The sequence below is a fragment of the Marmota flaviventris genome, chromosome 8, assembly GCF_047511675.1.
Source record: "Marmota flaviventris isolate mMarFla1 chromosome 8, mMarFla1.hap1, whole genome shotgun sequence".
Taxonomy (NCBI): domain Eukaryota; kingdom Metazoa; phylum Chordata; class Mammalia; order Rodentia; family Sciuridae; genus Marmota; species Marmota flaviventris.
Window position 1 is genome coordinate 49,406,323 of NC_092505.1, and position 13,810 is coordinate 49,420,132.

At 36.4% G+C, this 13,810-nt stretch overlaps 1 protein-coding gene across 1 annotated transcript in view; it reads right to left on the bottom strand.

Moving 5' to 3' along the window:
- Atp13a4 (ATPase 13A4) overlaps positions 1–13,810 on the bottom strand; it is a 125,562-nt gene that overhangs the window by 44,623 nt on the left and 67,129 nt on the right. The window contains exons 8-10 of the mRNA XM_027936112.3: positions 10,220–10,289; positions 2,779–2,913; positions 223–399 (exon numbers count right to left, since the gene is read on the bottom strand). Coding sequence (XP_027791913.3) covers positions 223–399; positions 2,779–2,913; positions 10,220–10,289 — 382 coding nt within the window. The remainder of the gene's footprint in view (positions 1–222; positions 400–2,778; positions 2,914–10,219; positions 10,290–13,810) is intronic.

The following is a 13,810-nucleotide window of genomic DNA, read 5'->3' on the forward strand; positions in this document are numbered from 1 at the left end:
CATTAAAAGTAACAACACAAGCCAGGCTCAATGGCGTGCACTGGTAACACCAGCAATTTGAGAGGCTGAGGCAAGAGAATCTCAAGTTCAAGGCTGCCTCAGCCAATTAGTAAGACCTTGTCTCAAAATCAAAAAGGTCGGGGATGTATGACTCAATGGTAACAGCACCCCTGGGTTCAATCCCCAGTCCTGGGGGAAAAAACATGGAGTAGGGATGCTAACCAGTCTGCAGCACCACTGCTCTCACAGTCCCTGAAGTCGAGCACGCTGCTTTGGCCTGGATGACCTCTGTTCCACAGAAGAGGATGTGCCGTTTGTAATCTGCTTCACTTTGCAATTTCCAGGGCACCAAGCTGTCTGTCTTGAGCAATGGAGTTTTGGTGACCGGGATACTTTCTCCTACAGAAAACAAGCGTCTCATAGTGAGGTGGGACATCTTCACCCACGTAAATCATACCTTCAGTCACTTATCACCCCCCACACACTTGCTGTGAGCCAACCTGTGGCAGACACAACCCCAGGTATTGGAGACATGAGAAAAACGTAGTACTTATTAAGTAAGAGATCTCTAGTTTAGAGTGGGAGACAGACATGTAAATAAATAAGCATTGTGTCCTAACATAAATATTATTGGTATTGCCAATCAAACATGGATGGTATAATAGTCTAGAAATACCTGATTAGGGAAAAGCACGCTGTGCAATCTAGAGTGCAGAGTACCGGGATAAAAAGGCCATGAAGGCCACGTAGGAGCTAAACAGGATCCCAAAGATAACATAGTTAAGTGCCCAAACATTTTTCTGGAGGCACTGGTGGGTGAAGGAGGATGGAGAGATGGTGAACTTCGGAGAGTAGTACCCTAAGAGAGCATACTCTTGTTTTCTGTAGGAGCCCACAGTATGGGGGAGGAGTTGAAGTCTGGTGCAGTTGGGGGCTGGACATCCAGCTAGGAAATAATCACAGGAGTGCCGGGGGCAGCGGATGAGTTCTGAACCATGGCAGTTGGCAGTGGGAATAGAAAGGTAGAACTGGGTTCAAGAAGTCAGGAAGTAAGAAGCTACAAACACTGAGGGAATTTTTACATAGGCAGGCCACAGGGACAGAGGACTTTAAAACAGCTTCCTAATTCCTGACTTTGGAGATGAGCAGAGGGCAGCATTATTCATCAAAGTAGGGATTGCAGAAGAAGAGGAAGAATTGCCTTTGGTCCACCATGAGTTGGAACTACCTGTAGAAAATAACCCTGTTGAGATGCCGTGTGTGCAGTTAGATATTTATTTGGATCTGAAGTTCTGATGGGAGGTCTTGTCTAGAGGTATTTAGTCAGAGCTCAAGGCATAAAAATGAAAGCACAAAATGAAACAAGATTACTTAAGAGTCAAGCGTAGAGTGAGAAGAGGAAGGACCAGGACTCACTTCTGAGCAACACTAACACTTGAGACAGAGGAAGAGAAGCAGCTGAGCAGGTGCGGTTGGTGGTAGAAGAATCTGGAGAGAGAGCAGTGCCTTCGAAAGTTGGGGAGAAGAGAGTTTTTAGAAGCAGAGATGGTCAAAAGAGTCAACTTCATTGGAGAGGTCAGTAAGAGGGGAAACTTAAAAGAATCTGTTGGATTTGTCAATGAGATATTGTCAAGGAGTACCAATGTGGTGGGAGGAGCCGACTACAGTGGGCTGAGATGAGGAATGAAGATGTGACAGCAACTGTGACTATTCCGAGGAATGAGCTCCGAACGTCTTCTGCTGGTCTTAGCAGAGTGAGCAGAATCAAGTCAGAGTTGCGTTCTCATATGCAAGGATGGCTTTCATAGGAAAATAGTACCTGGCACTGCAAAAGTCCCTGCACTTATGGATTTTTTAATGAATTATAGATTCTTGAGGGGAAAAAAACAAACAAACCCTGACCTGCCATGATCTGGCAGATCCTTTATTTGTGTAAGTTCACAAAGGAGGGGGGGATGTGTTCTTGTTGCCATTTCATGCCTTTCTGTCCTCCGTGGGAGCAATGGATTTGATATGACCTTTAATAGGAACTACAATATGTCATGAGCTTTCCCTGACCCCTATTTCATCTCTGAGAAAGACTTTATGGTTCTTTTTTATCTTACAGAAATGTTAGCACAACATGTCATTATTATGTTACACGGTGAGAAATCAAAGCAGTGCCCACTGGAGCAAGTTACTTCTCTCTGGACCTCAGTTGTTTTGTCTGTGAGGTGAAAGGACCTCTAAGTTTCCTCCCTGTTTAGCATGCTATTTAAAAATGAAATGCAGTCAGTCCAAAATACTCTGTGTGTATTTTGGAAGTAGTACATTTGCTGAATGCCCCTTCATGAGCTTTTCTTAACATTTCAGTCAAGGCCAGATTTGACCCTGTGGGTTTTAAGATGTCAGTGATGGTTTTCAGACCCTCCATGTTCGTTTCAAGACATATGTCACATAAAAGTACTAAACTTAAAAGTCAGACAATTCTGAAAGATCTAATGATCCCGACGATCTTCTAAGGTAAAATGAGAGGATTGTAAAAATCCTTATTCCAGAAGGAAATGTATAACACGCATAAAGTAATGATTGCACTTAGCACATAGAGAGCTCCTTTAATTTGAACTCCCAGATCCATCCTCAACAGGACTCAGCATGGCATGTGGAACTAGGAAGCAGCACAGCAGCCTGCGCTTAGCAGAGAGTCATTGCTATTCAGCTACAGGAAGAGGAGGGACCATGGTAGCGCAGAGCCTGGGACAGCCCACAGAGGCTAGGGCTGCGCAGATGCAACTGTACCTGTCAGCATGCCTTCATCTACCACACAGCTGCCATCAATCAGAATGGCATCACATGGCATTTGCACCTTGTTCCCTGTCAAAATTAATAAATCTCCAGGCACCAGGAAGCGTGATTCCAGCTCTTGGACTCCAGCTGAAAGTGTGAGGAGATAGAGTCGAGTCAGATTATTCTCCCACAAAAACACAACCCGTATCTCTTAAGTTGGATATCAATGGAAAAGCAGTCAAGGCATTTTAAAATGGAGGCTATTCTTCAACCTGGATTTAAAATCTGAAAACAAAAGCCAAAATTTATAAACTACATAAAATCAAAACCTTCGTGTGGCAAAAATACATAAATAAGCCAAGATAAAGAAATGATGGATTCAGATTAATATTTTGCTGGGTGCAGTGGCACATGCCTATAACACCAGCGGCTCAGAGGCTGAGGCAAGAGGATCATGAGTTCCAAGCCAGCCTCAGCAATTTAGCAAGGCCTGAAGCAACTTAGCGAGACTATGTCTCTAAAAAGACATGTGTACCAGAGGCTTGGGAGGCTGAGGCAAGAGGATTGCAAGTTCAAAGCCAGCCTCAGCAAAAGGGGGTTCACTAAGCAACTCAGTGAAACCTTATCTCTAAATAAAATATAAAATAGGGCTGGGGATGTGGCTCAGTGGCCGGGTGCCCCTGAGTTCAATCTCTAGTATCCCTGCCAAAATAGATGTGTAGGAATTAAGTGTGTAACAAATTGCTAGATATTAATAGATCTCTCACACACACATAAAACACAACACAAATGGTGTATTAAATGTCTAAAAAGGTGCTCAATTTTAGTCATAATGAGAGAAGTGAATATTTCTTCTTCTTTCCTGATTGCCTGACTGAGTATCTTTTTTACTTCTTTCTTTCCTAATTCAATCCCAAAGTCATTATGGAGGTAAGAAAAATAAGCATCCATGCAGTGGTTTGGATGGGGTGGGGCAGCAGCCACTATGGGGTATTGGAGCCTTGACTCTGACAGAGCAGAGCCTAGCAGGGTCCTCCTGTGGGATGTTGGAGTCATCAGGATGGAAACATGTCCCCATAGGAGTCAGGGGAGGGGCAATGTGAACATCATCAATGACGGGAGATTTGTCACAATCAGGCAGGATTGATAAAATGAGTAGACCTGCTGAGGTTAATGAGCACGCGCTTCCTCACTTGAGGAAGGAAACTACAAATATAGAAAGAGAGAAAACTGCACTGAACCCTGTGGCTTAGAATTGGAGATGTCATAACTTTCCCATGTTCCTGTATCAATACACGACCAGTGTAACTCCACATCATGTTCAACCACAAGGGGAATTATGCTCCATGTATGTATGTCAAAATACATTCTATTGTCATGTATAACTAAAAAGAACAACAACAAAAGAATTGTATACATCAGTGGAATACAAAAATAATATAAGGGTAAACGAGCAAGGATATATAAATATATGCAAACACCTATCTATCCATCTACCTATCTTATACAGTGTGTTTGCTGATCTACTCATTTATACATATATTCTCTAGTTCAGTTCTTTCCTCTGAGAGCGTCTAAGTACAGTGAAACCCCAATATTAAGAGCACACCTAATGTGCAAGTTTTGTCTTCTAAAATTCCCTGTGAAAAGAATGAAGGTTCCTTAGAGAGAGGTGTGATTACAAGGGTGGGCCAAAAAAGTATAATATAATCTAGAACATCTTTCTGTTCCATTAAGTAGGGAATAGTCAAAGAATGACCGAGATGCATTATTAAAAAGGCAATTTAAAGAGCCCTTTTGCCTAAATCTGTAACAATTTTAACATCCAAGCGAATAATGAAAATAAAGAACTATAGCCGTCAAATAAAATAGGGATTTGTAAGTCCATAATGACACGAGTAAATGGATAAATAAATGAGAAAAAGATAGTTTTTCCTTGCAGCAAAATGGCAATTAAATAATTAGGAAGGGAAGATAAAATTAGAAAATCGCTATTTGGCAAGTATCAAAGTAATTAATTTAGTCAAGAAACATCAATGGATACTAAAACTAGTGGGTGAAAATTTGATGAAGATGGTCTATTTATGAAGTCTCAAAATATCTCTCAACAAAATAACCATTAATTACAAAGGGGAAAGGAGCATATTTACAAAGAAGAAACCTGGCAGACACCATTTAATTAAGTAATCCAAGTTAACATCATCAGCAATAGAACAAATTGAAATTACGTACCACCTTAGAGGAAGCAGTGAAAACACAATTTAGTGTCTGTGATTTGCCAGACAAAAGTGTATAACCTGAATTTAACTAAGAAGAAACATCAGACAAGTCCATTCTACAAAATTATCAGAATTCAAAGCATCAAGGTCATAAAAGCCAAGATTGAAATATCTTAGAAAGACATAAAAAAAAAAAAAAAAGGCATTCAGCGACCTTGGATCCCTGTCCAAGAGCTGGCAAAACATGAATAGGATTTGACGGTTAGTTGGAAGTAATGGGTCAATATTAGCTTCTTGTTTGTACTGTTGTTTACATAGAAGAATGTCCTTGTCTTTAAGAACAATACACTAACCAATGTTAGCATCCTAGTCATCACATATCAGCAATTTATTCTTAAACTGTCTGGAAAAAAAAAGTTATTTGAACTGTTCTTGAAACTTTGCTGTAAGTTTTAAATTATTTCTTTAAAAAGTAGAGAAAATATACAAAAGATAACACTGCTCATCTACTCGAGTAGAAAAATATAGAAACTTTCCAGGATGTTCTGTTGGCAAGGCTCTGAGGAAACAGGCACTCACACATTTCTGGTGTAAATGCAATCTGGCAATATAGGTCTAGCCAAATTACACATGCATTTGTTCTTTAATGTATCAATTTTTTTTTTTACTTCTTAAAATCTATACCAAAGATATAGTAAAAAAAAATATAAAACAATATATGCAGAAGTATTTTTATTTCAGCAACATTTATAATAGTAAAAGGCTACAAGTTCTTCAACACAGCACCAACTGAATTATCATAGTTCCTCCACACAACAGAGTACGATACTAAAATAACAAATGAAGAATACCTACATACATTGCTATTAAAAGACCTGGGAACAGTTAAGCATGTAAAGTACCAGCAAGAAAAATGGTTCAGTATGTTTTGTCTTCCTTTGTTTACCTAAAATATTGGCAATATAAATTTATATATCTTGTTTTGTATGTATTATATCAACTAGTATTTTCATATGCAATTTGGCTATTTTTAGATATAAGAATAAGTAGAAAACAAACAGAAATATGGTATTTATCATATCAATTATTACAGAGAATAATAATTTATCAAATTATTTATCAATTATTATAGAGAATTAAGACCCAAGGCAGAGAGAATAGGGGAAGAAGCTAGACTCCCTTGAATATCATCTTTCTTATGGATTTGACTTTCAAACCCTGAGGATATTTTTGCATATTATTTATACATGATAATACAAAAATAAATTTGAAAAGTTAACACTAAAGTAAAATGAGCAAAATGATCCTTTCGGGGCTGTGGTTTTGGCTCAGTGGTAGAATGCTTGCATAGCATAAGTGAGTTACCGGGTTTGATCCTCAGCACCACATAAAAATAAATAAATAAAATAAAGATATTGCGTCCATCTACAACTAAAAATATTTTTTAAATGATTCTATCAAGTTGTTAGCCTAAATGCACAAACCAAGAACTATTTTGAGTGATTTAAACCATATTTTTATATAATTTGTATATTTCTAATGAAATATCACAAAAGCAGTGAGAAAGAATCTCTAAGTATCTTAAGTTGTTTTAGGAACCATATTGATGTTGAGTGTTTTGGTTTGTTTTTCTAAGATTATTGTATATAATAGGATAAAGCAAATGACCAATTTGTTCCCGTCACTGAGAATAAACACTTTTAATATAGAAGAAAGGGAAACATGAGTGCAATCAATAAAAAATTTTTTTAAAAATTCTATAGTTCTAAACTAGAATTGGAAATGTCAGCATGAACTCATATTTTATTTAACTTGCATTTTATTTTTAAAAAATCACTTACTAAAAATGTCTTCTGAAAAGGTCCACCAACAGTGACTCACCCCATAAAATGAACACTCCTAACACTGATTGAGTCTCTAAGCACCATATCTACAGACTTCCAGGAAAAGTGAACCTGTCAAGGTTTGGTCACGAATTGTCCAAATGAGTTTAACAGAAGTCTCAATGACTATTGAGGTCATGTCAAAAGAACTCAGGAGCCAATCTGAAGAGGTTCTCAACGGCTAAAAATGGAATAATTTGAGTGAACAGGAACAAGAACTGTAATGGATGGAAATGTACTAACCAGGTCTAACATTATAGTACTGAAAAATTAAAAGCCTTTGGGAGATGTTAGATGATCAGCCCATTATTTTGAAAGCTTAAACTGAATCTCAGGGTGTTGAAATACTTAAGGGGAGTGGTTTTTCTTACAGAACAGAAAAATTCCACCTAATATATTGCAGCTCCTAATGAAATAATAAACCTAAGACATGAGCATTTATGTCTGCTCACACTACAAAAATATGACAATTAGATGTTATGTGCTTTCAGTATACAATGCCAATCGTAGACTATTCTTGCCAATAATCAAAGCCTCTAGGTCTAACAAGTAATATATAATCACTTATTTTCTTCAACAAAAAATTTGCAAGGCAAAAATAAGATATGGAGGAGGGAACCTGTGGATTGAAATACACTTAAGACATAATCAATTGCAGGATATGGAAATCCTGATTTGGAAAATGTATATATAATATTTTTATATTAAAACATATATATTTTTACATATTTACAATTATCTTATATGTACACAAAATAATATATAATATAGTTAGAAATTCTACCATTAATGTATAGATACACACTGATTCAGTTGAAGAAATCTGAACTATATAACTGACTATATAACTGACAGATTTGAACATTGAAGGGGTTTTTAAATAATAAGGGAATTAAAAAGAGGTCTTTATATACAAAAGCTACATGCTGTTTCAAATGAAATGATATTTGAAATAGTTACAGAATAATCTAGGGTAAAAGAATTAGTAATACAGCTTTAAAAAAAGATTCAACAAGTTGGTAATTATTTAATCTAGGTGATAGGTACGGGGGCTTCATGGTTATATTCTCTTACTCTTGTATATGCTCAAAGTATTTTATCATTATAAGTTAGAACAAAAAAATGATCAGAATATTTTTTAAATGTGAAAATTCATTTCCAAGCAGGATGCAATAAAAATAATAAGATTTATCTTCCCATTGGAAACAACCAAAAACCATACAAAATATATGAAACAACGGTTTGGGAGCAGTGAACATCAAACAACAAAGTTGGAAAACGAATGAAGGTGGTCTGCATTTGCCTAGTTTACTGTTATTAAAGAGTTTACAGTTCCCTTTGCAGGGAAGGGGAGCTCACAGTTCAGAGGACTCCCTGAGGTAGGAGCACAGAGGAGTTTCTATGGAGATGAAGAAATTTGCAGGGTCTTCTACATCGGAGAGAGCACTACCCTAGGAGAGCTGCAAAAACCTGCAGAGGCTCCTTCTTCAGTATGTAAACATGAAGATAATAACCCCTTCTGACCAACAGGTGCATATGAGGGAATGGCTAGACAATGAACAATTAAATATTTACATTAACATTCACAATAACATAAAAATATGAGCTACTTAAGAATAAATCTGAGAAATAAAGTGTATACTGAAAACTGCAAAACACTGCTGAGTGTAACCAAAGACCTAAATAAAAGGAGAAATATATCACATTTAGAAGGCAAAAGATCCAATTTTGTTAATCAATAGCTTTAGACAAATTGATCTGTGGAATAGACACAATTCTAATCAAAATCTCATTTATTTTAAAGAAATTAACATGTTGACTATAGAAGTTATATGAAAAGGATATGGGTCCAAAACATCAAAATAACTCTTTAAAAAAACCAACCAAACTAGACGTGAAATATCACCCTATTTCAAAATTTATTATAAAGGACATATGTGGCACTGGTATACAGACAAGTAAACAGATACAAAAGCTAGGATATATATCCAGAAATAGACCCTCCCATACATGGACAACTGATTAGTGACAAGTGTGCAAAGGTAATTTACTAGAGAAAGATACTCTTTTCAATACATGGCATGAAGTATGGAGCTACCGCTTGCAAAAAAACAAAAACAAAAACTTTAATCCAAAACAAAAACAAATTTTATAATTAATGGAAAACCTAAACCTATAAAACTCTAGAAGATAATACGGAAAATATTGGTGACCCTGAATTAGGCAAAGATGTCTTAGATAAGATATCAAGAGTAGGATCCACAAAAGAAAAAAATTTGATGAAGTAGACAATTAAAAATTAAAACATCTGCCCTATGAGAGATACTGTGAGGAGAATAAAAAGATGTCATAGATTTAGAGAAAATATTTGTGAATCATATGTCTGATATATAATAAAATATTTGAACAGATGCTTGACCAAAAAAGATACAAGTGTCAAATAAACAATTGAAAAGATGTCCCAGGTCATTAGTCAGTAAGGAAATTCAAACTAAACAACAATGAGGTACTTCCACACATGAAAGTGGCTAAGATTTTAAAAACTGACCATATCAAGTTTTGACAACAATGTGGAGTAACTGAAACTCCCATTCAGAACTGGTGAGAACATCAAATGGCACAACCATTTTGGAAAACAATTTAGCAACTTCTTAAATGTTAAATATCTATTTACCACATATCTAGACATTACATGGGTAGGTATTTTCCCACAAAAAAATAAAAATGGGTGCCCATACAAAGATCTATACTCAAATGTTCATAGTAGCATCATTTGTAATTGCCCCAACTACCAACAACCTAAATGTCCACTAGCAGATATACGGATGGATAAATTGCCATATCTTTACACTGGGATACACTCAAGAATAAAATGAACTACTGATACACTTAATAAATAGATGAATCTCAAAACAATTATGAACATTAATCCCCCCAAAGTAGTCCAAAATGTATTATAAAAGGTAAAACTGCATGTCATACAACACCATATGTTGTATATTAACTTCCTAAGTGGAAGTTAATCTATAATTACAGAAAGCAGAAAAGTGCCTGATTATGGGAAGGGGTTATTATCCTCATGTTGGTCATGGTTTCACAGTGTATACATATGTCAACATTTGTCAAATGTCCACTATAAAGATGTTCAGTTTTTGAGTTTGTTAATTCTATTTCCATCAGCAAGGATTTTTTTCCTAAGGCGAAAAGACCTCAAGTTCCTCCTCCCTATAAGCAAATATACAAGAAAGATGCATACGAATATGGGAGTAATAGGAACAACCAGAAACACAAATTCAAGTATTTTTCTGTTTCTACATGGATACCACATAGATCTAAAATAATGAAACTTACCATTTTTCCCACACACAGAGACTGTAATGCTATTATGTGATTCAACTAGATGGTGGAGTTTTACAGATTGCTGCAAAGGAAGGGAAAACAGAAAAAGGATTATTTGTTTGAGTACAGGACCCAGGTATTACACAGAAAGGTGCTAACCTCTGCAAAAAGGGAGTGCTGTCTTATTGCCAGCTGAATATAAAGGACTATAAAAGACTGAGCAGCTAAGGAGTCATCTGAAAAGAATCTTCAGCAATAAGAAGTATGTGTTCTTTAGCAGAAAGGAATTTCCCAACATGCTTTTCTTCAACCAGAAGAGTTTTTCAAAACTATAAATATATATACAGTTCCTTAAGTGGGTAAATACAAACGTGTATTGAGCAGCCTTTAAATGCCAGGTCTGTTGCTAAGCATTATTTCTGCTTTGGGGCTTTTGGAACTCCATATCAGAGTTCCTTATCTATAACTTCATAAAGAGCGGAGTGGTTCCTGCTATTTCCTTGTAGTATTTGTTGTTCTAGTGTATGAAATGTATGGGACATTGAGAGTGAATCAACAAAAAGAGAAAAAAGAAAAATATTATATAATTATATTGAATTAAGGATTGTTAACTATATTGTTAATTATATTGTTAATTGTTGTGTGAAAGACCTCCACCTGATTCTGAGGGTTTAAAGTTCCCAATCGCTTACCAGGTTCCTTTTCTAATCATGATTTTGTACCTAAATCTCCAAGTTTCAAATTATTTACAAATCTGATAAATACAGCTTAAGAATAGTTAACAGGAGGCTCGGGGTTTAGCTCAGGGATTGAGCACTTGCCTTGCATGTGTGAGGCATTGGTTTTGATACTTGGCACCAAATAAATAAAAAAAATAGAATAAAGATACAGTGTCCATCTACAACTAAAACAATATTTTAAAAAAGGATGGTTAACAGAATAGGACAAAGTTAAAGAATGTTCTGCTACTAGCTTATTCTCTTGTTCATTTGTGCATTCACTTAACAAACATGTATTGCGCAGCCTTTAAATGCCAGGTCTGTTGCTAAGAAATGAGACAGAATGGAACGTAACAGAGATATGGTTCTTAGCATCAGGGAATTTATAACCTATTGAGAGAAATACATTTTAATCAAGTCATCACATACATAAGTATATAATTACAATTAGTAATAAGGAAAAATAAGGTGCTTTTGGAGAATACATGGCAAAGGGAATCAAGGAGTATCTTGACTGCAAAAAAGAAGTCATGCTGAAGCTAAGACATGAGTAGGAGTTGTTTAGTCAGGGGGATGAGGGCAAATCATGAGGGTGAAAAGAAAGGACAAATCCAGGTGACATGTCCAAGTGTTCTGTGGGTAGAAAAAATAACATGCTTCAGGGAACAGACTCGTGGGGCTAGAAGGCAGGAAGCCAGGAAGAGGCTGGGTGAATTGAGGCAGAAGTGAATTAAGAGCAGATACAAACCATCAGGACAAGGCAAACACACAAGTGCATCAGTCACAAGTATAGGAGGGGCTGTGGTCCTCAGAGAGCCACTTAGGACTGCCTCGGGGTTTTCAAGAACTCACAGGGGCCGAAAAGTTACAACTATTTTCATAATAATACTGTGATATCAATTGCCTTTTTAAATTTCATCCTTTCATAAATGTATAGTGGAGTTTTCCAGAGGCTGAATGATGTATAATATCACAGCAGCTTAAACATAAAAGCAGTTATAAAAATCTAGATGTCTTCTATTGAGCCAAGCATTTAAGAGATTTTGAAAAATGTGAAAAAACAACATTCTTATTACTAAATTTTTTCTACTTCAGAAAATAAGCTTATTTTCTATAAAAATAAAACCTTTATGTTAATATGAGATAATATTGCTATTTTAAATGAATTAATAAATATTTTTGAGTTTTAATTTCTAATATGATAAATATTTTTAGATACAAGCTACAAAAATAAAAACTCCTTGAGGTCCTCGGTGATTCTTTTTTTTTTTTTTAATTTTTTGTTGTTGGCTGTTCAAAACATTACATAGTTCTTGATATATCATATTTCACACTTTGATTCAAGTGGGTTATGAGCTCCCATTTTTACCCCATGTACAGATTGCAGAATCACATCAGTTACACATCCATTGATTTACATATTGCCATACTAGTGTCTGTTGTGTTCTGCTGCCTTTCCTATCCTCTACTATCCCCCCTCCCCTCCCCTCCCCTCCCCTCTTCTCTCTCCTCTCTCTGCCCCCTCTACTGACATTCATTTGTCCCCCTTGTATTATTTTTTCCCTCTCCCCTCACTTCCTCTTGTATGTACTTTTGTATAACTCTGAGGGTCTCCTTCCATTTCCATGCAATTTCCCTTCTCTCTCCCTTTCCCTCCCACCTCTCATCCCTATTTAATGTTAATCTTCTTCTCATGCTCTTCGACCCTACTCTGTTCTTAGTTACTCTCCTTATATCAAAGAAGACATTTGGCATTTGTTTTTTAGGGATTGGCTAGCTTCACTTAGCATAATCTGCTCTAATGCCATGCATTTCCCTGTAAATTCTATGATTTTGTCATTTTTTAATGCAGAGTAATACTCCATTGTGTATAAATGCCACATTTTTTTTTATCCATTCATCCATTGAAGGGCATCTAGGTTGGTTCCACAGTCTAGCTATTGTGAATTGTGCTGCTATGAACATCGATGTAGCAGTGTCCCTGTAGCATGCTCTTTTTAGGTCTTTAGGGAATAGACCGAGAAGGGGAATAGCTGGGTCAAATGGTGGCTCCATTCCCAGCTTTCCAAGAAATCTCCATACTGCTTTCCAAATTGGCTGCACCAATTTGCAGTCCCACCAGCAATGTACAAGTGTACCCTTTTCCCCACATCCTCGCCAGCACTTGTTGTTGTTTGACTTCATAATGGCTGCCAATCTAACTGGAGTGAGATGGTATCTTAGGGTGGTTTTGATTTGCATTTCTCTGACTGCTAGAGATGGTGAGCATTTTTTCATGTACTTGTTGATTGATTGTATGTCCTCCTCTGAGAAGTGTCTGTTCAGGTCCTTGGCCCATTTGTTGATTGGGTTGTTTGTTCTCTTATTGTCTAATTTTTTGAGTTCTTTGTATACTCTGGATATTAGGGCTCTATCTGAAGTGTGAGGAGTAAAGATTTGTTCCCAGGATGTAGGCTCTCTATTTACTCGGTGATTCTTAAGAATATAAAACAGTCAGTGACTTTCTTGATAAGACCCTAAAGCTCAGGAAATAATGACAAGAGTTAATAAATGGGGACAATATCAAATTAAAAAGTTTCTGCACAGCAGAAGGAACAACTAGGAATGTGAACAGAGAACCTACAGAATGGGAGAAAAATCTTTGCTAGATACTCTTCTGAGAGAGGATTAATATCTAGAAATACAAAGAACTCAAAAAACTTAACACCAAAAAATCCCTAATAACTCAATTAATAAATAGGCAAATGAATGAAACAGACACTTCTCAAAAAAAGAAATACAAATGGCCAACGTTAAAAAAAAATGTTCAACATCATTAGCAATTAGAGAAATGCAAATCAAAACTACACTAAGATTTCATCTCACACCGGTCAGATTGGCAGCC